Source organism: Eutrema salsugineum, unplaced genomic scaffold (assembly GCF_000478725.1).
Source record: "Eutrema salsugineum unplaced genomic scaffold, Eutsalg1_0 scaffold_5, whole genome shotgun sequence".
In the NCBI taxonomy this organism is placed as follows: domain Eukaryota; kingdom Viridiplantae; phylum Streptophyta; class Magnoliopsida; order Brassicales; family Brassicaceae; genus Eutrema; species Eutrema salsugineum.
In genome coordinates this window covers 14,135,453-14,162,057 of record NW_006256612.1, presented here as the reverse complement: position 1 = coordinate 14,162,057, position 26,605 = coordinate 14,135,453, and the positions used below count along the sequence as shown (strand labels likewise).

The window sequence follows — 26,605 nt, the reverse complement described above, 5'->3', positions numbered from 1 at the left end:
AGGTTTATTGTTATAACAAAAATATATTCTTTCAATGTTCTAACAAAATATATTCTTTCAAAGTTCTAACAAACAGAGCTATATTTAAGGAGATGATAAGTCTCGTAGGTTTAGTGTTCCATCGTAAAAAATAACTTTTTTTTCTCTTTGAGCCCACGTTAAATACAGATTGAAAACAATTAAAAAAAAAAAAAAAAAATTGGCCCACGGAACACACTCTCATTCTTCCATCAAGGAAACTGATTTGGGACGGCGAATGCTCTCGCAGCCAGGACAGTTGTGTAAGCTCTCGTGGATGTATATGTCGCAGTCCAGACAGAAGTAGTGCTTGCAATTACGACATGTTACGCATGCCCCCTGCTTGTTCCCTGCACAAAACAAAAGCACCAATGAGCCTTTATATTCGAGCGAATGGCTCTCGGTTGATACACTTGTGTTACGAAAACTGCGGAGATACACATCGGCAAAACAGCACAACCTTAAACAAGGTGTTAACTAAGCCTGTCTTTACTTATGTTCAAACAATTATGCGCTTTATATATACCTGCACCAAGTAGGCTCTGTTGGCAACCAAAACAACACTTTCCCAGTTTTCTCCGAGAATCATTCAGACTTGAAAGCGTAGGAACCTCATCAAATGGAGCAATTGGGAAGAGATGATGGTATGATCTAGCAAGATGTGGCGACGAAACAAGTGTCAGACCACATATTGTGCATTCCGTAGGGAGCTCACATACACGAGCTTTGCATCTCGGGCACGTGTAACCAGCTCCGATCTTAACGTCCTTATGACACGAACATATTGCCATTGAACCCTCAGCAGCTCTCTGTGGGAAACCCATCTTGATTAAATTTGCTACGGCAAATTCTGCTATTGCCGGAGGTGGAGGCGCATGTTCGAGCAGAAGATCCTTTAGATGTACCTGCGTCATAGAAAATAAGACACAAAACATACGCGAGAAACTTCCATTTCAAATTTACAAAGTTGAAAGTAGAAGGTAACTAAACTCACCTCATCTACTGCAACGGAGTACAATCCACCCGTTTCTTGGCATAGGTGTTTGCATATGAACATCTCTGCAGAAAGCCCGATTACAGAACATCTTAATTTTGATTTCTTGCATTTCTGAATGGTCTCCATGATATCTCCTGGATCACAGGTGCATAGAGCTGAATAGAGTATCAGAACCTCGCGATGACCATAAGACGGAACCTGGTTGAGATGCTCATGTACAAGTTCCAGGGCGTTCTGCAAAGAGGAGTCACCCAAAGCTTCCAGCTTTCCCATCAACGCTTGTATGTGTGACTCTGGACTACCACCAAGATCTGTTAGGGTATGCGCAACTCCATTTTTTATAGAGACCAAACCGATCTGACTCAGAGGGTTCTGGTCAAAGAACTCTCTTATGAAAGCTTCAACATGTTTTGCCATTATGGCCATCCGGCTTGGTCTGAAATCCGTTTCCGCAGCAGCCTAAACACCACATAACAGACCAAGAGTAAGACATTGCATGTCACGGAGCTAAAGACATTTAAACAACCATGTGGTAAGACAAGCTTCCTCCAAGTTGAATCCAAAATCATAATCTTGCCAGAATCTCAAATAAAAGAAAGTAAGGATCTTCACAAGAAACAGTATCTCCATTTTCAAACGCTCTTACCAACAATAAAAAAAAACCAACTTATTATAGTGAGTTTATCATTACAAACAACACAGAGCCACCTATAATCACTGTTCAGAAGAGGAAAGTGTAGAGATCTCGTAAACTCAAACGAAGATTCAAAAGTAGAAGCAGAGTACACTGCTCTATATATAACCCCAAACCTCATAGTTTCTCTTCTCGCAATCAACTCAATCGAAACGGCATTGAAATTCAAATAATCAGCAACTCAATTCCATAAAAAGGAATAGAAATTTACCCGAGAGAAGTCAATGACGATGTAGAGATAGCGAATGAGGCCCTTTTGGATGCGAGTACCAGCGGCGGCGGCGGAGAGTATGCGGAGGCGGCGGCGATACTGAGCATGGTAAATGGCACTGTTATCAATTGGGCGTAAAAGTCCAGACTCATCCTCTTGCAACGCCTCCCAGGATCTGTCGTCAACGTAAGCTCTCTCCCACTCGCCGATGCCTTCTGCATCTTCCTCGTCATCTTCTTCTCTTTCTCCGTTTAATCTCTTTCTTTGATTACTCATCATCCTTTACCTCTCCGCAAAAAGACCTCCCTCCTAGTTGCAAAATAGACCAGAACCACAATTGAAACAATTACATAACAACCCTTAGTTATTATAACATTCACAATTTAAGCCATAATTTCCTATTTGTGTCTATAAACTCCATGACTTCAATGCAATCTGGAACTAATTAGAAAAACTTTATTTATACAAAACTTCATTAATCACTCAATACAATAAATTTTACAAGCAACATTGAAACTTGATACAGTCTTACAGCAAAATGTGATATTTTTACCTAAGATCTTATATCTGACATACATATAGACTCTTGTTTGTATTTTCTCTATTGATATAATAACACGTTTATCCAAAGTTTCAGCCTTTTTAAGATTTGGGTCCCAAAATTCTTGAAAGCTCCTTCAAGATTGGTTTCTCCTTGATACTACCATCGTTATTCTCAATATGCCACTTCTTCGACATGTTTTCCGCCTGAAATTGTAGTCTTTCGGGTTAGTATTAATGGTTATGACCCAATTTTGTTGAACAAAGATGAAGATGCAAGCATCATTTTTAGCTTACCCAAGTTCTTAGGGGCTGTACTTGTTCTTTCATTGACTCCAGTTTTGGCTGAAAAAGATCTTTGCCTTTCGTTCTTACGTCATCAGCCTACCATAAAGAAAATGGTTTTATTTCAAGATCAGTCAAGCGAGCTTACAAATGCGAATCTAAAAGATTTATGTAAGAACAAAGAAACATTTGCAATCTTACATTACGCATGTCAAGTTTCGAGGCTGCTGTTCCCAAAACCAAAGTGGCTGAGCCAAAGATGATAACAGTAGCGGCTGCAAATGCTTTTCCAACTGCAGACACCAAAAACAAAAACACAGGGCTCAAGGTTAGGCAAACTTTGCAAACACTAGGTTTACGGAAGAAAGCGGACAAAAGCTCTGTTTCTACACAAGCAAGAACAAAAGACAATCACATCTTGTTTTAATCTTGTTTACAGTTTCTTGGTGGCAGAAACTACAACACAGAACGATACTTGAGAAGAATACTAATACACTTACAAAAAACTGCCAGAACTGCCTGATGTAAGTTTTGCTGAAAGTGAAATGCTTAAATAATATTTTTCATCACAGTCAATAACAGACACCCAGAATGCTTTTGTTAACACTACACTCATGAACCCTAGCCATTGGAAAATTCTGATTCTCATAACAAAAAAAAAGGTTCTCTAAAGAAGACTAAAGATGCTGGAACCTCAATGGGATTACTACCATTGCAATCCTACAGGGTATAGTAGACACTAAACTTATGAACCCTAGCCCCAGGTAAATTCTGACTTTCAAAACAAAAAACGGTCCTCTAAAGTAAGCTGGAACATCACCGGAACTACCACATATGCAACCCTACAGGGTGTAGAAGACAAGCATTGGAAAGCATTTTACATGATAAACATAAGCTATAATACCAATGTTTCTATTGCCATCCATACTGTACAAGCTGCATATATACACTTATACATAGTGTTCAGTTGGACGCAAAAGCAAGGAAGTATTAACATAACACATCAGTATTGCAATCTCTCTGCCTCTATCAAACACCCCAAATCGACGCAAAACGCGTTCTCTGTAGATAAGATAACTCTCCAGTGTCTGTGAATCCAGGTTCAAAGAGATTGATTTTCCAGGTAAACAAAGAAGAAAAGTGAACATACTATGTTGAAGCCCTTCACCAGCAGCTTTCAGTTTTTCAGGATTTAAAGGAGTGTCGTATCTGTCTCTCCTCAATTCATTAGCTGTTGACGCCAAAACCGAATTCTCAGAATCCGGCAGCTCCCATCTGCAATTAAATCGACCCAAAATTACCAGCAAAAATCGACATCAAAAAGCGAGAATTGTGAAATTCCCATCAAGTAAAACGGAATATAAAACCCTAACTGCGATAAAGTTTGGACCTTCTGCGGCCGAACGTGACCTGAGGCAGAGACACATAACCTCTGAGAGGATTCAAGACGTCAGGCGAAATAGAAACGGCTGCGTTCGGGTCGGATTCAAGAGCCCATTTAGAGAATTGGGAAAGGGAGGAAGGGTCAGGAGGAGGACCATAGATTCTAGGAGGAAGAGAATGGCGTAGAATCTCCGGAAGAACGTCGGGTTGAATATCCGGTGGATCCGCCGGAGAAGATGGAAGCTTCTTGGCGGTGGCCGGAGATTTCTCTGCGATACGATTAACAGCGTGCTTGGATTCCTGGAAAAAGTAGGCAGCTTCTTTTCCCGCGAGTCTCCCTGCAAGAAAACTCATTTTCTTTTGTTGTTTTCGGTCCTCTTCGCGCCGCTATTTATACATCATCTATCCTTTTCGGTGGAGTAAAACAAATTTTCAAAAGATAAGGTTTTTTATATAAAGAATAAACAAAAAATTTGGGATTATAATACGATTTCACAGCCTTGGAGATCAAGGTTGACGATGGGAGCAGATTGGATAATTTCCACTTTCTTGTAGAGAAGCTCTTTTGACTTTCAACCAGAGGTTGAAGGAAAGAGACCAACTTTACTTTCTTACCAAGGCGAGATCAATGGACATTGATTGATTCACATGGACAGCAAATTGTCCACAGTCTCAAAACAACGGTTCTGAATCATTATCAACTATATATCTCCTCAACAGGACGACCAATGAGCTCATACAGATTTTAGTGTGACGAGTATCTATTACTTTTATTCCGAGCCAAGGACAAACCCGAGATCATCACGGTACCCTTTAAACCCATTTCGTCAAAGGGCCTTGCTGCTTCATCCAGATTTACCAGAAATGAATTCTCTGAATATGAGCGACGTGTGAGTATATGAATTCGGGACCATCCCTTTGGCTTCCATGTCAAATTTAGTTTCCGAGCTTCCTTTACCTTCCGTTTAAGGCCTCACGCCTCTATCAGAACAACCATTGCTTTGCATCATCATATTGTTTCGATTTACTTAAAAGGCTAGCTAGCAATCGTGTTAAAAATTATAAGTAAAAACATCGGCTTGAAAACCTTAAACACCCCGTCCATGAGCACACTGTGAGAGTGGCTACTCGGTGAAAGACTCTTCTCTATCAATTCAACGAACAACAAAAAACTGCTCTTTGAATGTTCCACTTTTTTGCAATTCTAACTTATAGAGAAGTATACACAAGAATGTCTGATTGTATTCCTCTCTCTGCATCAACCAAAATGCCATTATACGCCACTAAGCCACTTTATACACAACAGAGAAATATCTCGCCGATACTCAACCCTTTCCCAGAAATGTAATCGAAGATCCTCAAACTCACTTCGAACATCCCGTTGTCCGCATAAACCCTATACAACAAATCGAAAAACTCCTCCCAAAATTCAATCTTTCTTCGCCAACTACGCAATCCACCATCGCCAAACACAAACTCTCAACTGGGCGCCCGTAAAACCCATGGATAGCAACCGAATTCGACAGAGAACACATTACTTTGAGCTCACCGGCGGAGTAAACTGGCGAGATAAGGTCACTACTGCCGTGAGAACGGGTTTAAATCGGGATTCAAATCGATGGAGAAAGTTGACCGCGAGAGTTTTCCAGAAGTTATGTTTCGTATCTCAGATGTTCATTATCTGTTGGAGAAAACAGAAGAAAAGAGATATCTGTAAACAAAACTGATAACTCTTGCCGGTGACGGCGAGAGAGTCTTGTGAGTTGTGACCCATGGCTAATGCCTTGACGTCAATGAAACGGCGTCGTTCCAATTTAAAACTGAAATTATTATTTTTTCCTTATTTTTTGGTCAAACAACACAATACACCCAAACTTGAGAAGGAAAACAAAAAAAGCAACTAATTACGCTTAATAAAAGCCATTACATTTGTTCCTCGCATCTTTTTGTTGTTCTTCGATCTAAAATAAATACGATGAACTAAAACTGTATGTTTGTACAATCATATTATTGAATCACGCATCATCTTATAAACATATTTACTAAGTATTGAGAAGAAATGGAAAAAATTTGGATAAATCCTACATTAAAAATGTGTAGTAGATATACATATGTGATATATATCTATGTGGTTTAAAAAACGAAGAGAGAGAGAGTGTGTGTGTGTGTGTGTGTTAGGGAAACTAATTATTGTATATCCGTCATCGCTTGTTGTGCAAAGGATTTGATCCCGTCTTAACCTTCCTTTTCTCCGGTAATATTTCACCGGCGCCGATGGCCGGCAGAGTTGACTGAGAAGGGAGAAAACCTCTGCTTTCGGTAGAAGGTTTTGAGGAGAAGCGTCGTCTTTCAACGTGAATTCTTGAAGCTTTAGATAAAACAACGAGGATGAGAAAACCAATGAGACATAGAAGACGACCCGGATTCATATTTTTATTTTTGTAATAAGAACAAGAAAACTGTTTTTATTTTCTTGAAGAATGTTTCTCTTTTTTTTTTTGAGAATGAGAGAGAGAGAGAGAGTATGATTATGAGAAATGAGGAGGTGTGTGATGCACAAACTTCCATATGTGTTGTTACGAGCGTGTATATAATTGCATTTTATTTAGGGATTAGGTATAGACATATATGGTCCACTTCATAAAGTTTCTTCTTTGTCAACATAATTTTTTTTAATATATTTTACAGTGTGTATATATACAAGTTTGAGGTGCCATTATAGTCAATACATTACGTAACTAGAAAAATATTTTACCATTTTATGTCACACATGCATACTACCATATTTTAAATCTTAAAGCGTTTGTTGATAACCAAAATTTAAACATGAATGTAATTAGATGGAACTTTGATTAGCAGTAATAAAAAGAGAGAAAATCATTATTTGTTTTTTTAAGTAAGTAAAAATAAATATTTTATGAAACTGGCAGTAATTTGAAATGTAGAGAATATGATAAATATAATGGTGAACGGTGAACCCCACTTCCCACCTAAAAATGGCCGGTTTAAAAGTGAGTATTGATTATAGATGCAACGATTTGAAATTCAGCTCAAATTGAAAAACAAAACAAAATATCCAGTGGCAATAAATGTGGGAGTTCACACACACATATAAATACAGGCATCTCTATAAATATACAGTATATATACTAGAAATTTACCATGCGGTTGTACATATTAAATTCCAATTTGAAATTTTTAACCATAAACAATTGATGTCAAAAAAAAACCATAAACAATTGAATTGTTGATGAAAAAAAAAAGAACGAGTGGATTTGTGTTTTCTTCCATCCAATTGGGGTATTTTGGTGAAAAACTAAAGGAGAATTTTGTATTGATCGATTGTTTTCTTAATACTCTTTTTTGGGTAAAATTTTCTTAATACTTTTCACATGAAAAACGTAAACTTTAAACATATCAGAGTTTGCTACTTACGCGTGAGTATAACAAAGCTTTTAAGGTGAAAGTATTCGTATGCAGAATGATGAAGCTTTGAATAGCGACATGATTTGTTTGAATCTCATAATTAAGAATATGAAATACAAGAGACAAAAAGTTACTTCTAAAGTTGCATATTTTTGTTGACCTTTTAGAAACGAGTCCGGAAAAATCTCCCTTCGTTTTCTCCAAAGACTAAATTCAAAGTCATGATTATCAATAAAAGAAATACAACCTATAATTTAAATATTTTAGCTAATGAAAACGACGTTGGTCTAAGGCCGATGGATAGTAGATTTACAAAATATCTGATGTTTAATTTTAACAAGGACTATTGATGCAAAATACTCAACATTAAACTGTTTGCGGTGGTTATATTGTGAATTGAATTGTCTATTTTCATAGTTTGCTGCTGATTCAAATATCAAATGTTGCCGACCATGAGTGCAACATTGACGAATTAATTGCAACATAAACAAATCTAGTTCGACCAAGATATGTAGTGTGATGGTTTGTGCCTGATATGTTATGACCATGTTCAAATTTGAATTGCCACATCAGTCACGATTAGTCCATACAAACGGTGAACATGATGATTATGAACCTACTGAATCCTGTGTGCGTACGATGATTAAAATGGTCAAATTGATGCTAACTCATTAATTTCCCTGGGTTATTTACTATGGAGTCACAAAGCATATAAATTTGTCTAGGCAATACTTTGTCGGTAAAACTGTAGCTAAAGCAGCAATGAAACATTATTGTAATTATCTACGCGTTTTCGAAGTTTAATTAGGTCAACAAAATTGAAGTCAAAGCTTCAAAGCAAGTTAACGTAGCTAATAAATAGCTAATTCACAACACTGCTCCGCCTGCTGTCAGTTTATATTATTCTAATCTGCGTTGACAAACTCTTCTCTACTATCTGACTAGCTCGTATAATTGTGTAGCTCATATAGATCAATAAAATTTTAGTATGGGTTATATTTATTGTTTTAGTTAGGTAACGCCACATACTTTCACATGAGCTTAAAAGTCATCTTCTTCTGCAAGAATTTATTTTTCTGCCTTGTGCAAGAATGTTTAGTTTGTGAAGCTATTTTTGAAAAGAACTCTGCATATTCTGCATATGATTTCATATTTTGAAACCCAAAGTTTATTGATCTATATGAGCTACACAATATGCGTATTTCTTAAAGAAGCATACAATTTGCTATTGTTTTGTTGCAAAGTTCACTAATAGTTGGCATTAACATTGTTAAAACACCGATTCACAATTACACGAGTAGAACTAAGATCCCTTTTACTGAATCCTAGAGTTTCCTAAGCAACCTGAACATTGCATTTGGTTTTAGCCATTTGACTTGGTGGCTCCTTCTCTCCATCCTTTTTGACGAGCTCTCTCTTCCCACTTAGATGTTAGTTTTTTCTGCTCGGCGAGTGCTAATTCCGCTTTTTCCCTAGCTTCTTCACATGTTTCCATACCCGAATTGCACTTATCTGCTTCCTTTTGGTATGACGAAGTTACCTTCTTGGCCTCTAATAGCCCCATGTCTGCTCGTTTGTGTTTTTCTAAAGATTCTGCTTCACGAAGCTTCAGCTCATCGGTTAGAAGCTCAGCATAGTTCTTCTCGGTGTCTTCGTTCATCTCTGGATCATGCTTCGCGCAATCTACACGTCAAATACGATGATTAAGACTAAGACACACATTACTGAACTTTAATGACTCTTAAACTGATACAGTTGCAGAAATGCACTTCACAATTAACTCACCAGCAAAAGAAACATTGCTTAGTTCTGCAAGAAGAAAGGAAACAAGTTAAATAAAAAAAAGGATCAATCTTTCGGATTTGGTGACATCCGAAAAAGAATTTAAAGCTCGGCTTATCGAGAAAGATAGATTAACTTAAGAAATCTGTTAATAAAATATGAGAACAAACATTACAGACAGTAAAATTCAATCAACCAAATCCGTAAAACAAACGCAATGCATACTCCACACAAACTGCATTGTTCTTTTGAACTGCTATGACCTGAACACTCGCCAGCAAAATTCAAGTACCATATTCCGAGAATTTAAGAGATCATAACCTGGACCGTTACTGTCGTTTTGGCCTCGAGCAATAGGAGAAACAACAGTGTGGACAACTGAGGAAATCTTTCGTGATACTTGATGGTTCAAAGACACAAGTGTTAAACCACAATTCTCGTAGATCTACACTTAATTAGTACGCTAATTATAGTTGTCTATCCATATGTTCTCAGATTCAATCTCAGGAACAAACCAAAAATTCATACCACCTAGTACAAATCGTTAGTTCCAACAGCTATATTACCAAATTTTGATATAAGAAAACAGAAATCAGCTTTGATGCACACACAAGAAGTTACTAAATCCCAATCTCTGCAAAAATCAAAAAGAGCATACTTTCCCCATAGATTTACCAAGATCTAACCACGGGCACAGATTTTTTTACCCCAGCACGAAGCAAAATTGCAACTTGTATAACCTTTAGGAATCGTGAGAAGAGGCTGGGAAGAGCAATCACAGGTGCAGAGAGGACAAGAGGAGGCTGAAACGGCGGAGGAATGGCTAACGGCGGCCAAAGCCTCAGTGAGATGCCAGTAGAGAGGAGGACCAAGAATGTAACCCACCATGCTCAGCCCCAGCAAAGCTAGCCCGACCTTCAATGCCGCCGCGTGACTCGCCGCCATTAACACGAGATCCGTCGACCTGGGTCTTCGTAAAGAGTCGATCTTTCGGTGAGTGTGAAGGAATCTCGAACTGGGATTGGCTGGAATTTCAGCTGTCTGATTCGATAACGTAGAAAATTTGGCGAGCGAAGCGGTTTTGTTGACAGGATTTTGACTCTCTGCCTCTCTAATTTCGTCGACAGTTGCTCTATTGATTAGGCACATGACAAAGTGGCAAATCTACCCATAAAGTTAGTTAGTGAAGCATCAAAAATGCAAAAAAATTATTACACTATAATTTTTAAGGTATTTAATTTTAATAATTACCTTTCTTTTGACCAAGAAACAAAAAACATTACCTTTCTGATAATCTTATGTAAAACAAATATCTGCACTATTGACAAATATTGTTTGAAATCCAATTTATTACATGACTCACTCCAATGTTTCAGAATTTTACAATGTTCTAATTTCTAAGGGAGGTAAAAGAGAATGAAAACCTTGAATATCTAACTTCTAAGAAAAAAATAAAATACAAAGAAGATTCATTTTCTAAATTTCCGTTATCATTTGACCCAAAACAAATTCCCTAGTGGAAAAAAAGTAAAAGATCCATGAATGAGTGTTGACCCAAAAAAAAAAAGAAAAATGAATGAGCCATAACCGTTTACACATTGTATGTATAGGTTCAAAGAGAACCAATTTGGGTGTGGACGGATCGGATAAACCGGTTTCGATACGGTTTTCTGGTTATCTGCGGTTAAAATTGATCTCAGAAGCTTTTGGGCAATGCCTCACATGGCTGGTCTCTTCAAATTCATGTGTTTAATCACAATCATCCTTGGATTTTAGAGCGTTGTTGACAGATAGGGACACTCAGAATCTCACGTTTTCGAAACCTCAGATTCCTTACGAAATGGCGACGGAGATCTCGTTGGATCTGATTAACCAACTAAAGGTCTCTCTTCGAAAGGAAGCCAAGCTCTCCTCCTTGGATCCTGTCGGCGATTACACGGATTCCTCTATCCCCAGCCTTCCCACAGCCGCGGAGGCAATCTCAGAAGTCGATGCTTCGGCCTCTTACCTCCGTTGCCGGAACTGCAAAGGAAAGCTTTTGCGAGGGATCGAGTCTCTAATCTGCGTTTTCTGCGGCAAGCAGCAACGGACGAGCGATAATCCTCCTGATCCCATCAAGTTTACCTCCACCTCTGGTTACAAATGGTTTCTCAGCTCTCTTAATCTGGATGGATCGGTAAAACATCAATATCGTTCATACAAATTTTTTTTTTTCCGTTTTCGGATTTTTGCTGGGAAATACTTTTTCATTATGTTGATTATGCATTGCCTGGAAAACATAAATTTCATTGCTTTTCTGTGAACAATTTTTGGTACTTAAAGTTAGTCGTTAGATGTAGAATTTGAGGTGTTGTGAATTGATTTCCATCTGCAGGAGATGGTAGAGCCACTGAAGGAAACGAATGGATCAAGCAGAGGAGCTAAGGCACCCGTAGTAAAAGGAATTGCTGTGTCTAAGTTTCTTGATTTAGAAATACAATGGTCTGCTAGAGAAGAAAAGTCTCTAAACAATGGACCTGACGATGGACAATCAGTAGAGAATAAAAACCCTCTTAATCTAGGAGGAGTTAATCTTGACGATTATTTCGTTGAAGGAAGAGGAGTTCTTCCCAAAGTGGACCCGGTAGAGAGCGAACCCAAACCCGTGGAGGATGATTTTAAGGACCCCCGTAGTCTTAGCTTGTTCGATAGTGTAAAGAGTCAGGGAGATGTTGAATCAAAGCAGTATGAAAGTGTTGGTTTGTTTAAGGGAGAAGATGTCCAGAAGAATGTTTCATCTGAAGAACATGAGAATCTTAGTTTGTTTGCGGGACGAGATCCCCAGGATAGTGTTTCTTTAGCAGAGCAGGGAAAATTTGGGTTCTTTGAGGAAAAAGATGCTCGGCACTCTTCTAAAGAGAATGAAAACCTTAGTTTGTTTGAAGAAAAAGATGCTCAGAGAACTAGTTCTTCTATAAAGGATGAGAGCTTTGGATTCTTTGAGGGTAAAGATGCTCAAAGAAATAGCGCTTCTAAAGACGATGAGAGTTTTGGTTTGTTTGAGGGTAAAGCTGCTCAGAGAAATAGTGCTTCTAAAGAGGATGGTAATCTTGGTTTGTTCGAGGGTAAAGATGATGGTCAGAGAAATAGTTCTTCTAAAGAGGATGGAAATTTTGGTTTGTTTGAGGGCGCACCATCATCAAATGCTGTCCTCAAGTCTTTCGATGACAAAGTTGTTGCCTCTTCTTCGGATCGGGATTCTGACTTTCAATCTGTTTCCCCGAAGAAAATTAATGGCGATCCATTTGTAAGTTCTCCGGTTGATTTGGCTGCTCATATGGATTCTGTCTTTGGTTCCGGAAAAGATTTACTGTATGAAAAAACAGCAGATTCTTCAACAGCGTATGTTTCCAAAGCTGATGACTGGTTGCAAGATGATTTATTTGGTAGTGTTACTGGAAAGCCCCAAAACAACGACCCAGCTGTCCATGATAAGAATGAGGGACAGGTTGTGGGCCGCAACGAAAGTTCATCCATGGATATTGATTGGATTGGAGATGATCTATGGCAAACCAGTGAAAAGAAACCAACTGAAAAGAAACCTACAGATGATAATGATGATGACGCTGGCTGGAATGATTTTGCAAGCTCGGCTAACTGTAAGACTCCTGATAATTGGATAGGAGATGATCTATGGCAAACCAGTGAAAAGAAACCCATTGAAAAGAAACCTACAGATGATAATGATGACGACGATGACTGGAATGATTTTGCAAGCTCGGCTAACTCTAAGACTCCTAATAACCCGCTTTCTCAAACTATGGAAAGTTCCCAAGAGGAGTTTTTTGATGGGCTAGCGCATGTTAAGAACGATGTTAAAGAGCAGAGCAAAGATGAGAAGCAGAATACGGGTCCAAGCGTAATATATGGCGTAGCCAAAGGTCAAGAAGATGATCTCTTTGGAACTTGGAATAGTTCATCATCTCCAATCCAGTCAATGGATATTGATTGGATTGGAGATGATCTATGGAAAACCAGTGAAAAGAAACCCATTGAAAAGAAATCTACAGATGATAATGATGATGACGATGACTGGAATGATTTTGCAAGCTCGGCTAACTCTAAGACTCCTAATAATTGGATTGGAGGTGATCTATGGCAAACCAGTGAAAAAAAACCCAGTGAAAAGAAACCCATTGAAAAGAAACCTACAGATGATAATGATGATGACGAGGACTGGAATGATTTCGCAAGCTCGGCTAACTCTAAGACTCCTAATAATTGGATTGGAGATGATCTATGGCAAGCCAGTGAAAGGAAACCCATTGAAAAGAAACCTACAGATTATAATGATGATGACGAGGACTGGAATGATTTTGCAAGCTCGGCTAACTCTAAGACTCCTAATAACCCCCTTTCTCAAACCATGGAAAGTTCCCAAGAGGAGTTATTTGATGGGCTGGCGCATGTTAAGAACGATGTTAAAGAACAGAGCGAAGTTGAGAAGCAGAATACTGGTCCAAGCGTGATACATGACGTAGCCAAATGTCAAGAAGATGATCTCTTTGGAACTTGGGATAGTTTCACATCCTCGACCGTTTTGCAAACACCTGTGCAGCCTCCCACCAACCATGTGAATCCATCTGCTGAACAGAAGCCGGAAATGAACTTGTTTAGGGCAAATAACAATCATCGAGACCTTGATTCTGATTTCTTTTCGGAAAGTATTGGAGGCCAAACCTACTCAGAAGAAGTCAAAGCCATGCCTTCTGGAGCATCAACCTTAGAAAGGTTTCTTATTTTCTCCTAAACTTCTTTTTATCTAATCCCCTGTATGCAATCTTCATTTCATACTAACAAGAAGCTTCAGAGCTAATCACATGTTCTGTTTTTTTTTTCAGAACGATTGATCCAACAACAATATCTCACAAATCAAAGAGTGATGTCGCGGAGGAGCTGATGTCACAGATGCATGATCTCTCATTTATGTTCGAGACCAAACTCTCTGTGCCTCCAATCTCCAAGACAGAGTAATTACATCTCACCTCTCCTGTTTTTCTTGGGGCTCGAAGATTGTGTGTTTGCTCGTAGATGTTTCATTTTCAATAACTTGAAAGATCCAGTTTGCTTGCTTTGTCGCCAATACTCTAGTGGTATGGTCTCGTCCATTGATTGATTATCAGTGCAACTACTGGGCCTCTTTGGTACTTATATAGAATTTGTAAGTTCCAGAATTAGTTTGGATTTCAACTAAGTCTAGTCTCTGAAATATCAAGGTTGCGAGTTCATTTAGAAAAACGTATACGTAAGATCTTGATTGTTTGTGTTTACGGTTTACCAAAATTCAAATTTTAATGAAATTTTTTGTATCTTAGTGGAAGTTTTTTTTTTCATTGTCTTAATCTTCTTGATAAGTTCTTACCAAGGCAATGGAACAAGAACAAATTGGATGGTCATGATCTACTCAGAGAGCTGATTAAGATCTTTCTTATTTTCATTAATTCGCAAACTGAAATAAGTTTTTTTTTTGTTTGTTAGCCTGTCATAAATCTATTAAAGGTGATACATCGGGTATTTTCTGTGTTGACAAGATAAACAGGCGAAGGTTTTATTTTATTAATTAAAACGATACGATGGTTTCAATAATTCACTCTCTATATCAATTATCAAAACAAGAAATCTAAGAAATACAGAGATACATTACTGCTTCATCACTTGAAATACATATAAAGAAAATTTTCAAAAAATAGTATGTACAACAGACGAAACCATTTTAGTCAATCGTTTTCTCGTGGTTTCTTCAGAAATAATTTTATATTGTCAACTATATATTTCCACATGATACACGTTATTATTTGTTAAAGATGAAGATTGATTTGATATGGATCTACAAAAAAATTAGCACCCAACTATTTTCTTCTCATCGATATATTTAATTCAACCGATACATGCTTTGATTTAATAGATCGGTGGCGAAAATCACAATTTAATACCATACGTATCCCGACTAAAGTCTATTTTATGTGATGATTGGTGACTTTATTTTCGGGATTTAATAAGTGAAATTATCAAAATACTTACTATTAGGTTTACAATTGGGGTAACTGGTAACACAATAAGATATTGTAAAGATAGACAAATGTAACTTATTACTAAAATAGATATATTAACAATATTAGGCTATGTAATGTATATACGAGAATGAGCATGACGCAACACAATGAATTGCTTGTTGTTGGAGAAACCACTTAATTTGATTAGTAACTTATAAGCCACGCCATCAAATTATGTTTCTAAAAGTAATTAGTGTCCCATAACTCTTTGTTTCTAATCCTCAGATTTTTTTTGTCCTCAAAAATGAAAATTGAAAAGGTGGGTAATACTTATTTTATATATTTTTTTGGTCAACTCTTATTTTTATTTACATTAATGAATAATATATTATTGCACTTATTTTTATTTACATTTATGAACAATATATTATTGCTTGGTAACTACTAAACTATGGCCACATGAATTACTGTGATTTGTGACTAGTGAGAGTATGTAAACTTTATTGACACTTTTAAATTTGTTTTTTCTTTTCTTTTTCTGTTTGTTTATTTCCTCTTTTTTTCAACTTCTCCAAGCCAGCGCCTTTCTAGAAATAATATCTCATGCTTTATCATGCATCTTTTTGTAAAAGTTTTATATTTTTCGTAATGAAACGATCGTCTGGAATTTCATTGGCTTGGGCGTATTATCCAATGGATATAATCACAACCTCAAAATATAGACTGAATTAAATTTTGCCACGTTGGGTTTTGAGTGCAATCAGTGACTGATGTGTAATGTAGTAAATCATTCGTAAACCCATGAAAATATCATTTAAAGGTCCTATAACTGAAAATTCTGACAGAAAAACCATCGGCATGAATAGTTTTTTTCTTTTTTGAAGAAGAAAAACCACCGGTATAATATGAATGAATAGTTAACACACTGCAATAAATCAAATTCATTTTTCAAGTACGAACTCGACTTCGAATTCGGTAAACAGAAACATGCAGTCTCATTTAAAAAGTTTAAACACGTTCGAGCCACATTGCAATAAATTGAATTGAATGTTAACATCTTTTCTGCAAGTTGTATATATACATTCGTAGTTTAGTTCACATTTATGCTCCATCTGATTGTTTTGTACATATTTTAAATGATCGATTGAGTTAACATCAAATTTTTATTTTATTTTCTTACAGAAGTGGTGTATATAGTGTTAACTTTGTGTCCAAGTCTGAAATCATTAATAAACCTTTTAGAAAAAAAAGGTTCTGAAATCATTGAACCAATATAGTCTCGCACGCATATTTGCTTTTTTCATATTATTTCCTTCACAATATGGTTTCATTTTATTTTCTTCACAATTTGGCTACAAATAACCAGACATTTAAAAACAAATGATGCCTCAAAATAGAGGATACCCCATGAGCAATAGCAAAATTTAAAAACATGAATGATATTACATATAGATAGTAACACTCTCACCAACTAAAATCTCTTGTAGATATCAAAATGTCATTCGTAACTACTTAAGATCGACAACGTTCTTAAACCGTAATGTTTTGGACAATTAGAAAAGTCTTTTTATTTGTTGCCGAAGCTCATCATCCACTATCCACGTCAGTACTTCACTATATGACTCAAGTGTATGTAAGATTCAGAAACAATTGGTATCGATATGAGGGCCATGCCTGATATGAGATATCGATTAACCGCTCCGCTCCCACTAGATTTGATATATTTGAAGCAAAAATCACATGGTTAATTATGTGGTTATGCGTAGAAAGAAAAACTTTGTGGTCGTGCATTTTTTTCATGGCCCATATAAAAATTTAAGCTTAGCTTCAAGTTCAAGCAAATTGTCGAATTTTTTGTTTTTGCAATTACCAACTATATCTTTTTATTAAAAATATTCTTTCTTTTTTTTAGAATAAGTGATGTTTTTATAATGTTTTACAAAATTAAGTGATGTTTATTTTGAGTGCAATATATATATATATATATATATATATATTAAAAAAATATTACTATCTATATCATGCAATCTTTTATTATTGGTTTAATCTTTTTAACTAGATAATAAATGATGTTTCAATATGAGAAAAAAGTACTTTATTTAATTTCTTAGATACATATGTTAAATTTGTGGACAAACAGAGAAAGTATTACACTGTACTTGAATGACTATGACTTTCTAATAATTGGGGATTTACGGGTATTTCTTTAATCTACGAAAGCAAGTTTTCAACTGCCAATGTACAATAAGTTTCTTAATAGAATTCTCTTCAGCTACTTATCTTTTTTCTCAACACTCTGTCCCTATTTTGAAATTTTCTATAGTAATACTAAAATAACTTTTCGAAAAATTGTGAATGTTGAAAACACGTGAATGTGGGATTTATTTTGCATGTGGTTAATAATAAAGCGTACATGTGCGTATGAGCTGTGAATGTGCGTATTGCAGTGGACAGCCGTAAATGTCTGACCAAATTCGTTTTCCTTATCTTTTTACCCAACGGTACACTTCCTTTAGGTAAACTCATCTTGTCGCTTCTTCATATAAACTATACGTCAACTTATAAAAAAAAAGTCTCTTTCTAAACTAATGTCCAAACAAATGTTTTCGTCTATTTTACCAAAAAAAAAAAATGTTTTAGTCTATTATAAAGTTAAATTTGAATTATTCTGCGTCTCTAGCCAGAATATATATAAAACATTCATTTGAATTGTCAATTAATCTGAATATACGTACCAAATGTTTTTTTCTGATAAAAGTGCTAATTCAAAATCAACCTAATGTTATTAATTATATATACATTCGATGATGGCGAGGGTACTACACGAAACCTTCAAAACTTTTTTTTTGTCAAAAAAACCTTAAAAACTTACGGATACACATAGAAACTTTATTTTGTTTGTATTTTATATAACTCATGTCATGTGAGCCTATAACAAAAATAGAAAAATGCTAGTATTGTTTACCTAAAAAAAGCCAAAGGAGAAAAGGGAGAAAGATTTGGGCACTTGTCGACACCACCTCGCGTCCTAACTCTGACGACACGTGGCTCGAGACATATACGGAACTCCGGTCTGAACAGAAACAAAATAGTCATTTTGACTACCTGAAACTCGACACGTCATCACCTTCTAGACTCAAACAAAGTACAAAGACCAATAAGCACTCTACCATTCCTAACCCAAGTCCAAGTGTCACGTCACTTCCTATCGAACCTTTCATTAGATACTTTCCCTGCCACGTCACTCCTCTTTGGTCACGTTTCTTTTTGCACTTATATACTTTTTTTTTTTTTGGGGCTCGAAATATAGTTTTCTTCTCTCCACATTTTGTTGGTTATAATCACATCAAAATTGGATCACATTTGGTAATCAACTTTGTCTTAAAGACTCCACGTGTATTGACGACACTATGTTATACAATTACTTATTCCATTTTTTGTTTTTCATTGCGTTGGTAGATAAACTCGATGTTACCAAAAGTATACACTATCTAATTACCCAAAAACATAAAAAAAAAAAAAACAAAAACCCTTATATATATAGCTTCTCTCGAATACCAGAGTGAAAGCAGACATTTAAAAAAAAAAAAATCCATTCTCTTTTTTGTGTTTTATACTTTCAGAATAGTCATTCTCCAAATGAATTGGACTAGAGGAAAAACCATAGGCCGTGGCTCATCCGCCACCGTTTACGCCGCCACGTGTAAAATATCCGGCGAAACATTCGCCGTGAAATCCGCTGAGTTTCATCGGTCGGAGTTCTTGCAAAGAGAAGCCAAAATCCTCTCTTCTTTAAATTCTCCTTACGTTATCGGATACAGAGGATGCGAAATTACGAAAGAGCCCTTCAACGACGGAGAAGCTACTTACAATCTTCTCATGGAGTACGCACCGCACGGAACGTTGACCGACGTGGCGGCCAAAAACGGCGGTTCCATCGAGGAGGCTCGAGTCTCGAGGTACACGCGCCAGTTACTTCTTGGATTGGAGTATATTCATGATTCAAAGGGAATCGCGCATTGCGACATTAAAGGAAGCAACGTGCTTGTCGGAGAGAACGGAGAGGCCAAGATCGCTGATTTCGGATGCGCCAAATGGGTTGAACCGGAATTAACCGAACCGGTTAGAGGAACTCCGGCGTATATGGCTCCAGAGGTGGCGCGTGGAGAGAGACAAGGGAAGGAGAGTGATATTTGGGCGGTGGGTTGTACGGTGATAGAGATGGTTACCGGCTCTCCGCCGTGGATATGTGCGGATTCGACAGACCCGGTTTCGGTTCTGTACCGGGTCGGGTATTTGGGTGAGTCACCGGAGCTGCCTTCCTCGCTTACGGAACAAGCAAAGGATTTTTTGGGAAAGTGTTTGAAAATAGAAGCCAAGGAGAGATGGACAGCGACTCAATTATTAAACCATCCGTTCTTATTAACCAAAACGAACACGGAACCGGTATTGATAACCGGTTTGGTGACGAACTCACCGACAAGTGTGACGGACCAAATATTCTGGAGATCAGTGGAAGAGGAAGAGGATGATCTGGACCGTCCAAGCTGGTGGGAATGTCACGAGGAGAGAATTGGAGTGCTAAGCTGGATTGGTCAGGTTGTGGCGGATCCCACATGGGACATGGACGGTGCGGATTGGATCACGGTTCGACGGAATAATGATTAGTCGGTCACATGAGGAAGTGTTGATTATTTGAGTTAGGGCAAATTGTTTTAGTCTTAGAAGATGGATAGGTTTTAAGTAAATTGAAGTTTTGAAATTTGAGTGAATGTAGTAGGTGATAGTAGAAGTTGAGGTTTTAAGAAATTCATGTACATTTACTGATTCATCATTTTTTTTATTCCCATTGTTCCAAATTTTGTTGTTCATTGTTATAATATAATCCATTTTTATAAAAACAAAAATGAGCGAACACAATTGCCTGAAAGTGTAACTAGTAATTTGCCAATATCCTTGAACACAATTGTATGAAAATTATAGGTAGTGAAGTTAGGTAAAAGAGTAAGAATTGTGGTAAGCATACTAGAGGAGGATTTGTGGAGTGCAATGATTTTTGCTTGTTGGGAAAGTGAGAAATTAATGCAACAAAAGATGCCGAATATTAGGCATTTTTCCCTTTGTATAGGATTCGCATTTTTCCCTTCGTTTATTTTATTTTATGTATTTTTTGATTTGTGTTAATTTGGTAAGCGTATATTAGGCCATTTTTGATGATTCATTCATCATGCCTTTGCTTCCACACAAATCTACTTATCGTAAAGTAGATAGTTGACAGGTTGAAACCTACCTTATTATACTAGTTAGTAAAAACCTCATTTAGTTATTAATTCATTTCCCCTTAATTAATCTAGTATTCATAAGAATCATCCGGAAACACTTTTCTTGCAAGGAATAATCACATTATAGATGAGTCATCATAAAATCTCTTAGATATAAGATGGTGAAAAAGAGTTGATGGTACCAGATCTTATGATCATACAAAAACGTTTGTTTCTTCTATTAGATTTAGTTATGGGTAAACAGAAATCTCATATCTTCCTCTGTCAACTTTCCTATGGCCTCCTGAGAGCCACCAACGGTCCTGTAACGAACAAAAGTGTGTTCATCATTATAACCTCTCCAAGATAATATAGTTTATGTTCGGAAATAAAAACAACAAAAGTAGAGAATCTTTTACTTACCCTTCAAACACAAGTTCCTTCTTCTGTTGAAGCTTCAGAATCCTTTCCTCCACTGTGTTCTCTATTACGAATCTCACAATCCTGTAATTTTTCACAAAACCACAATCCCGTATTCAACGAAAACTCTCTTACCCACCAACATACTAGAGATAAAGGGAGAAACTAAAGAGTGACCTGATTGGCTTGTACTGTCCTATCCTATGTATTCTGTCCTGTGCTTGCCTCTCAACCGCTGGGTTCCACCACGGGTCCATCATGAACACCTACAGAATTTCCCGCACAGACATCAAATGTGAGAGCATGTTGAATAAGCGCACATCTCTCTATAGTTGTTAACTTAGACACTTACATGTGATGCGACTGTTAAGTTGAGAGCAACCCCGCCAGCTTTCAAACTCATTAAGAAAACTTTGCAATCTGGATCTTCTTTGAATTTATTGATGGCAACATCTCTAGCTGCCATAGACATGCTTCCCACCAATTGAGCGCAACCAACCCCACACTGTTGTAAGCAAAAGAGTCATTGTTCGCATGTTTCATCCTGATTAAAACTAATGTTAAAGAATAGCATAGTCGTAGAATAGTTGGTTGCCCCTAAAATTACCTTCCCGAGGGTGTAATTTATCAGGTCCAAGAATGATGTGAACTGGCTGAAAACTATTGCTTTGGCAGACCCATCTCTTTCAACCATAAGCCTGATTTCTTCCCTCTGCATACAAACATGATCACGAAATGGTTAAAGAAAGGTAAATGCCAAAGAAACTTAACACGGTGCATTATTTGGACGAGAGACATAAGCTGTATATATTCAAGAGCGTATACCAATGCCTCTATCTTTGTACTTGTCTGAAAATCATCTAGCTTTATCCGATTTAAAATGCTCGAGGCTCTAAATCCTTTAAGCGTTGTCTTGCTTGCCTGATGCTCTGTACCAGCTTTGGTAGTCAAATCCACAGTCAGTAATTCCGAGCATGTCGGACAGGTTACTTTTCCCAGGGATGTAGAGAAATCAATCAAACAAGCTTTACAGAACACATGTGCGCAAGATGTCACCTTCAAAATTAAAGAACCAAAGGAATATATTAATCGAACAAGTCAGTTAGTCCAGCAACAGAATATAACACATTCCTGCACAAAGTGTAAGAAGAAAGCAGCAGTTTCCAGATGATACAGTTACTGAGAAACAAAGTAGATATACAATAAAATAGCAATAGATCGAGAAAATTGATACACTTACAACGTAGTCCTCAGCCGGGTCGTGGCAGAGACCACATTCGTGCTCATTTTTGTTCTCATCATTCATGTTAGCATTAGCACCACTAGAATTAGAATACACCACAAGGTATGGATGATCAACAGCCTGAGAAAATTGCAGAGAAAATACATCACAAACCTACAATCTGGATCATCCAACAAGTGCATTGCCTAGTTAGTTGAACTAGAAAACTGTAGATGCCACAGACCTGTCTTAGACGGGTGAGAAGATCAAATATATGTGCATAGTTATTCATCAATGTCCCAGACTGAATATACCTGCAAACAGAGATGTACATGGCACAATCAATAATAAAACTTTGTAGTACTTGAGCCAAGGAGCAAAAGATAGTGGATATCCATAGAATAGAATGTAACTTAACGTATTAAATTCCGCTTGACTGTTTTTGTATAGTGATTCGTAGTAATCAAACTCTTTTATATCTAGTGCATCCCGCCTCAAAGAGATCTACAAGAAGTAAAAAAATTATATGTAGAGGTCAGCAACAATACCGAGCTTACATCAGACAAGGGAGACAAAGGAACGTACGATTCTGGGAGGAAGGGCAAGATCAGCTGCCCGGCCCAATTTAGTACGTCTTAGAAGGATGTCCTTCAGAACTTTGTGTTTAAGCAATATCATGGCTCTCTTTCCCACAAAGTCGCCTCCATGTGATGCTATTGGTTTGGCCAAATACTAGCAAGATTTGAAATAACAAAAAATCAGAAAGACAAGAACAGGAAAAATGGTGATCCTACTTTAGAAAATTGCCAATATAAAAAAGCGGCACCTCAAAATTACCTTGTTCCACCAGCAGAAATGTCGCACTGCATTATGAGGACAGCTGTGACAGCTTGCATGCGCACTGCAATCACCGCCAAAGGCAGCAGACAAAAGAGATCGAACAACAGAAATTATTATGAACTATGAAATAGACCTATGGGTAAGGAGAAAACAACTAGAAATCGAGTGTGGTAAAAATTTACGTGTAATCAAGAATTTTACAGTCACAGTCCTTGCAAAAGTAATATGAGTATGGACAAATTTGCAGGAAGCGAATCTGGGGAAACAAAAACAAAATAGGCACATCAGCGATGTTGAAGATAACTTTGAACTGCTATAGATAAACTTTAGGAAAAAAATCACTAACCAGAGAGTAAAGCTCTCCAACACGATTCTGGAGAGGGGTACCGCTCAGAGCCCATCTGTAGGTAGCCTTCAAAGCAAAAACAGCTTTCGCAGTGTTGCTACGTCTTTCTTTGATGTAATGAGCCTGGTCGGAAGATATGGAAATCAAACGTTAGAGTAAACAACATCAGATCCATAAATCCAGCCATTTTAAGGCCAAAAAAGCAGATGAAATTGCAGAGCATATTGGAAAAACAAAAGAGACAACTTAAAATTATCCTTCGCAGAGCTTCTCCTGCTGTGGTTTCCTGTATATATCTCACAAGAGGCATGAAAGGCACCTTTTCTTACATGCTCATATTTCTACGTAAATTGTGCCAAAGAATAAGTAACAAAAGGTTAACACCAACAAACAGCGGGTCTTGGTACTGACCTCATCCAATATGACTCGATTCCACTTAATAGAGTGCAAAAGAGACTTCTCTTTTATATCCACTGAGCCAGAATTATCCGCTTCTAATGTTTGTCTAGTCTTCTTCCTAGATCGCTTCATCTTGCTATCCTCTCCTGCATCTGTTTCCATGCCTTGCTTGGACGATGTAGCTGTAGAATTCTTCTTTTTCTGCTTAGATTGTTTATTTGTTTTCACAGCCAAAGGCCCACAAAAATATTTGTTGTGGATCTTAAGCCTATCCGGATAAAATGACTTGCTGCAATGTTCACACTGCTGCTTGGGCGACATCATGCCTCTCCTAAATTCACTCTCAACCGTAGAATATGTAGTCAACACAAAGTCGTATTTCATGAGTTCTTTAACATTCTTCTCTCTCTTCGCCCCGTGGTATACAAGGACCTTGGTGCTTCCGGGAGATGTAAACCGAGCAATCTCATTCACCCATTGAGAAACAGCAACAAGAGGACAGAGTACAAGGGTGCACCCAACTGCTTGTCCAAATCGGGCCCTGTCAGCTTCACGTCTGGCAAGAACAAGAGAGATGGCTTGTATGGTTTTTCCCATCCCCATCTCATCTGCGAGAATGCCTCCCGCAACTGATTGTTCCTGCTTTAAAGCCCAAGCTAAAAATTCCTTTTGGTACCTCAATAGTGGCATAACCAAATCTGAGGGCGGCTCGACAGTTTCAGCAATCACAGAATTCTGCTGATCCATATCAACATCCTCCGTAAAATGTTCATCAATCCATTTCTGATCCTCTCCTTCCCAGATCTTCCACAATAGCAGAACTTTCTCTTTTTTTTTCCTTTTAGTGCCTGCTCTTGGCGGGCTTGGCACAGGGGCAGGTGCAGGTACAGGAACAGGTATATCATCATCAGTATTGACCTCCTGCTCCTCCTCATCACCTATGTTCACATGTGAATGTAAATCATGGATATCCTCCGAAATCATTATTGCAAGATTTCCAGGACAATAGGCACGAATGAATCAACAATTCCAGAATCATGGTTTCAGAAAACGAGTATAATATATACTACAAAACAGATGTACACCTTTTAGCAACGGAACAAACCTTGAAATTCTGAGCCGGTTGAATCGGAATCTGAAGAACGTTCTTCTTCATCAGGGTTGAAATCATCTTCCTCCTCAAGATTCGCAACTATCTCAGAAGAAGAAAAGAGAAATAAGTAATCTCCCGAAAGTGTAAAATTAGGCTAAAGAGTTGCAATTTACTACAAGAAAAGTCGAACGGAGACATGGGAAAGCGCTTGAATCTAAAATTATCCACCAAGGAATTGCTTAATACCAATTCCAGATCGCACTGGAACACAGACACCACTTCACTAACTCGGCGATTTCTCGGGTACCAGAGACGATCAAGGAAGGATAAATAGAAAGAAAGGATGGGGAAGATTACCTTCGTTAGACGAAAGAATCGCTTTATTGCGGGGACGTAGCTCCATCGCTCCCAAAATCGCAATCAAAATCGCAAAATCGAGTAGAGAGGAAATATTAGGGTTTATGAATCGTCGTTCTGTCTTTCCAGGTATATAGTTACGAGGGCGTGACTGTGCAACTGTCGAGAACGGCGGGAAACACAAATGCTACGTGTCGATTTCCTATCCGTCCGATCAGCTACCGAGTTTATCAGGATATTTCCTTTTCTTGATTTAAAATGTTCATCCAAAAAAAAAGTTTTTATTTAAACAGAAATACAGTAAAAACTCTATAAATTAATAACATTATAACTCTCATAATTTATTAATTTAGAAAATTATTAATTTATAAAAAAAATAATTGATTCAAAATATAATTTGGAAACAAAAACATTTATTAACTAATATAATTATTAATTTATCTGAATATTAATTTATAGAGTTTCTATTGTATACTCTAAAATTATAAAATTATTAATATTCATGCATTAACTTTGAAAGGTCTTAATATTAGTAGTATTTCATAGCCTATATAGCAAAAGCATTGTAAAAAAGTATACTGATATAAATAGCTACAGTATATAGCAAAAGCATTGTAAAAAAAGATTGCCATGACGTTACCACGCCGTGGATTAGATTTCTAGATATCATTTGAGGACAATCGGTGAGAGATTTCACCTATGGGCCCAAAAGGTTTAACAGCAAAAAAAAGCGATTTGATAAATGTAAAACCTTGTTGAACATTAGACATGTTGATCGCTATCAAAATCGGATTTTCTGCAGCAAAAACTTGAAAATGAATGAAGGTGTATAGCCAATAATATATATATATATATAAGCTATAAATCTAAAAACTCCTTTTACTCTGTTGGTTTGGTAGAGTAATATCTGACGGTAGGACCTCAAAAATAAATTGTGGAAAACTGCTGGATATGTGTGTGCCGTTTAGAAAATTGGTTAAAGTCAATCAAAGGATTAAAGACTAATCCGCGTTCAATATTTTCTTACTGGATCTTCGGAATCGGAAAACATTCTTACACAAATATAGAAGAAAACACATCTTGCAATGAAAATTATGATGATGTATCGTACAATTTTTTTTTTAATGCAAAGCAAGAAGAGAGAGATATAGAATGACAAATAGATGGACCGTTAGGCGCCACTAATAAGTGCTTTTGATTAACGGTGAGCGCCATCGCCACCACCACCACCGCTTCTACTTCCAGAACCATGACCAGAGCCTCCACCAACCCCAACACCCATTCCTATTCCTATCCCAA

At 37.3% G+C, this 26,605-nt stretch overlaps 7 protein-coding genes across 7 annotated transcripts; 2 read left to right on the top strand and 5 right to left on the bottom strand.

The window, feature by feature from the left end:
• Nucleotides 1-11: 11 nt before the first annotated feature.
• On the bottom strand, nt 12-2,218 carry LOC18994362 (general transcription factor IIH subunit 2). Its single transcript, XM_006418004.2, has 4 exons — nt 1,921-2,218; nt 1,013-1,474; nt 545-923; nt 12-368 (listed from the first exon to the last, which is right to left on the bottom strand). Exons 1-4 carry the CDS (start codon nt 2,197-2,199, stop codon nt 220-222), a joined length of 1,269 nt encoding a protein of 422 aa, XP_006418067.2. The 5' UTR covers nt 2,200-2,218; the 3' UTR covers nt 12-219.
• Nucleotides 2,219-2,375: 157 nt separating this feature from the next.
• LOC18994361 lies at nt 2,376-5,798 on the bottom strand. Its single transcript, XM_006418002.2, has 5 exons — nt 4,136-5,798; nt 3,896-4,020; nt 2,947-3,038; nt 2,758-2,844; nt 2,376-2,667 (listed from the first exon to the last, which is right to left on the bottom strand). The coding sequence occupies exons 1-5, from the start codon at nt 4,480-4,482 to the stop codon at nt 2,563-2,565; spliced, it is 756 nt and encodes a 251-aa protein (XP_006418065.1). The 5' UTR covers nt 4,483-5,798; the 3' UTR covers nt 2,376-2,562.
• A 274-nt stretch (nt 5,799-6,072) lies between these two features.
• LOC18994360 (CLAVATA3/ESR (CLE)-related protein 20) lies at nt 6,073-6,696 on the bottom strand. The gene is given in 3 exon segments (XM_006418001.2): nt 6,073-6,632; nt 6,635-6,673; nt 6,676-6,696. Coding segments are annotated over 3 exon segments (363 nt in total). The 3' UTR covers nt 6,073-6,329.
• Nucleotides 6,697-8,721: 2,025 nt separating this feature from the next.
• LOC18994359 lies at nt 8,722-10,475 on the bottom strand. Its single transcript, XM_006418000.2, has 3 exons — nt 10,077-10,475; nt 9,340-9,363; nt 8,722-9,237 (listed from the first exon to the last, which is right to left on the bottom strand). Exons 1-3 carry the CDS (start codon nt 10,279-10,281, stop codon nt 8,918-8,920), a joined length of 549 nt encoding a protein of 182 aa, XP_006418063.2. The 5' UTR covers nt 10,282-10,475; the 3' UTR covers nt 8,722-8,917.
• Nucleotides 10,476-11,079: 604 nt separating this feature from the next.
• LOC18994358 (protein PFC0760c) lies at nt 11,080-14,681 on the top strand. Its single transcript, XM_006417999.2, has 3 exons — nt 11,080-11,512; nt 11,711-14,106; nt 14,217-14,681. Exons 1-3 carry the CDS (start codon nt 11,177-11,179, stop codon nt 14,347-14,349), a joined length of 2,865 nt encoding a protein of 954 aa, XP_006418062.1. The 5' UTR covers nt 11,080-11,176; the 3' UTR covers nt 14,350-14,681.
• Nucleotides 14,682-19,007: 4,326 nt separating this feature from the next.
• LOC18994357 (mitogen-activated protein kinase kinase kinase 18) lies at nt 19,008-20,229 on the top strand. The gene has a single exon (XM_006417998.2). The coding sequence runs from the start codon at nt 19,008-19,010 to the stop codon at nt 20,034-20,036; it is 1,029 nt and encodes a 342-aa protein (XP_006418061.1). The 3' UTR covers nt 20,037-20,229.
• A 530-nt stretch (nt 20,230-20,759) lies between these two features.
• LOC18994356 (DNA repair protein RAD16) lies at nt 20,760-25,404 on the bottom strand. Its single transcript, XM_006417997.2, has 16 exons — nt 25,307-25,404; nt 24,962-25,048; nt 23,869-24,794; nt 23,458-23,580; nt 23,294-23,367; nt 23,109-23,172; nt 22,857-23,003; nt 22,690-22,775; nt 22,516-22,585; nt 22,290-22,412; nt 21,875-22,105; nt 21,657-21,761; nt 21,402-21,554; nt 21,227-21,315; nt 21,053-21,133; nt 20,760-20,952 (listed from the first exon to the last, which is right to left on the bottom strand). The coding sequence occupies exons 1-16, from the start codon at nt 25,350-25,352 to the stop codon at nt 20,877-20,879; spliced, it is 2,481 nt and encodes an 826-aa protein (XP_006418060.1). The 5' UTR covers nt 25,353-25,404; the 3' UTR covers nt 20,760-20,876.
• Nucleotides 25,405-26,605: the final 1,201 nt, after the last annotated feature.

Bases quoted from the DNA above. Each gene is read 5' to 3' on its own strand.
- LOC18994358 (XM_006417999.2), top strand. From the start codon at position 11,177: ATGGCGACGGAGATCTCGTTGGATCTGATTAACCAACTAAAGGTCTCT. The intron at 11,513-11,710 runs GTAAAACATCAA...TTCCATCTGCAG, and splicing joins CTCTTAATCTGGATGGATCG to GAGATGGTAGAGCCACTGAA. The intron at 14,107-14,216 runs GTTTCTTATTTT...TTTTTTTTTCAG, and splicing joins GGAGCATCAACCTTAGAAAG to AACGATTGATCCAACAACAA.
- LOC18994361 (XM_006418002.2), bottom strand. From the start codon at position 4,482: ATGAGTTTTCTTGCAGGGAGACTCGCGGGAAAAGAAGCTGCCTACTTT. The intron at 4,021-4,135 runs GTCCAAACTTTA...ATTTAATTGCAG, and splicing joins GTCACGTTCGGCCGCAGAAG to ATGGGAGCTGCCGGATTCTG. The intron at 3,039-3,895 runs GTATGTTCACTT...TGGTGTCTGCAG, and splicing joins TGGTGAAGGGCTTCAACATA to TTGGAAAAGCATTTGCAGCC.
- LOC18994359 (XM_006418000.2), bottom strand. From the start codon at position 10,281: ATGGCGGCGAGTCACGCGGCGGCATTGAAGGTCGGGCTAGCTTTGCTG. The intron at 9,364-10,076 runs GTTATACAAGTT...TTCTTCTTGCAG, and splicing joins TCTTCTCACGATTCCTAAAG to AACTAAGCAATGTTTCTTTT. The intron at 9,238-9,339 runs GTGAGTTAATTG...TTTGACGTGTAG, and splicing joins AAGCAATGTTTCTTTTGCTG to ATTGCGCGAAGCATGATCCA.
- LOC18994356 (XM_006417997.2), bottom strand. From the start codon at position 25,352: ATGGAGCTACGTCCCCGCAATAAAGCGATTCTTTCGTCTAACGAAG. The intron at 23,004-23,108 runs GTAATTTTGAGG...AAATCTTGCTAG, and splicing joins ATTTCTGCTGGTGGAACAAG to TATTTGGCCAAACCAATAGC. The intron at 21,134-21,226 runs GTCACTCTTTAG...GAAAAATTACAG, and splicing joins GGACAGTACAAGCCAATCAG to GATTGTGAGATTCGTAATAG.
- LOC18994362 (XM_006418004.2), bottom strand. From the start codon at position 2,199: ATGATGAGTAATCAAAGAAAGAGATTAAACGGAGAAAGAGAAGAAGAT. The intron at 1,475-1,920 runs GTAAATTTCTAT...TGTGGTGTTTAG, and splicing joins TCGTCATTGACTTCTCTCGG to GCTGCTGCGGAAACGGATTT. The intron at 924-1,012 runs GTGAGTTTAGTT...TCTATGACGCAG, and splicing joins ACTCCGTTGCAGTAGATGAG to GTACATCTAAAGGATCTTCT.
- LOC18994357 (XM_006417998.2), top strand. From the start codon at position 19,008: ATGAATTGGACTAGAGGAAAAACCATAGGCCGTGGCTCATCCGCCACC.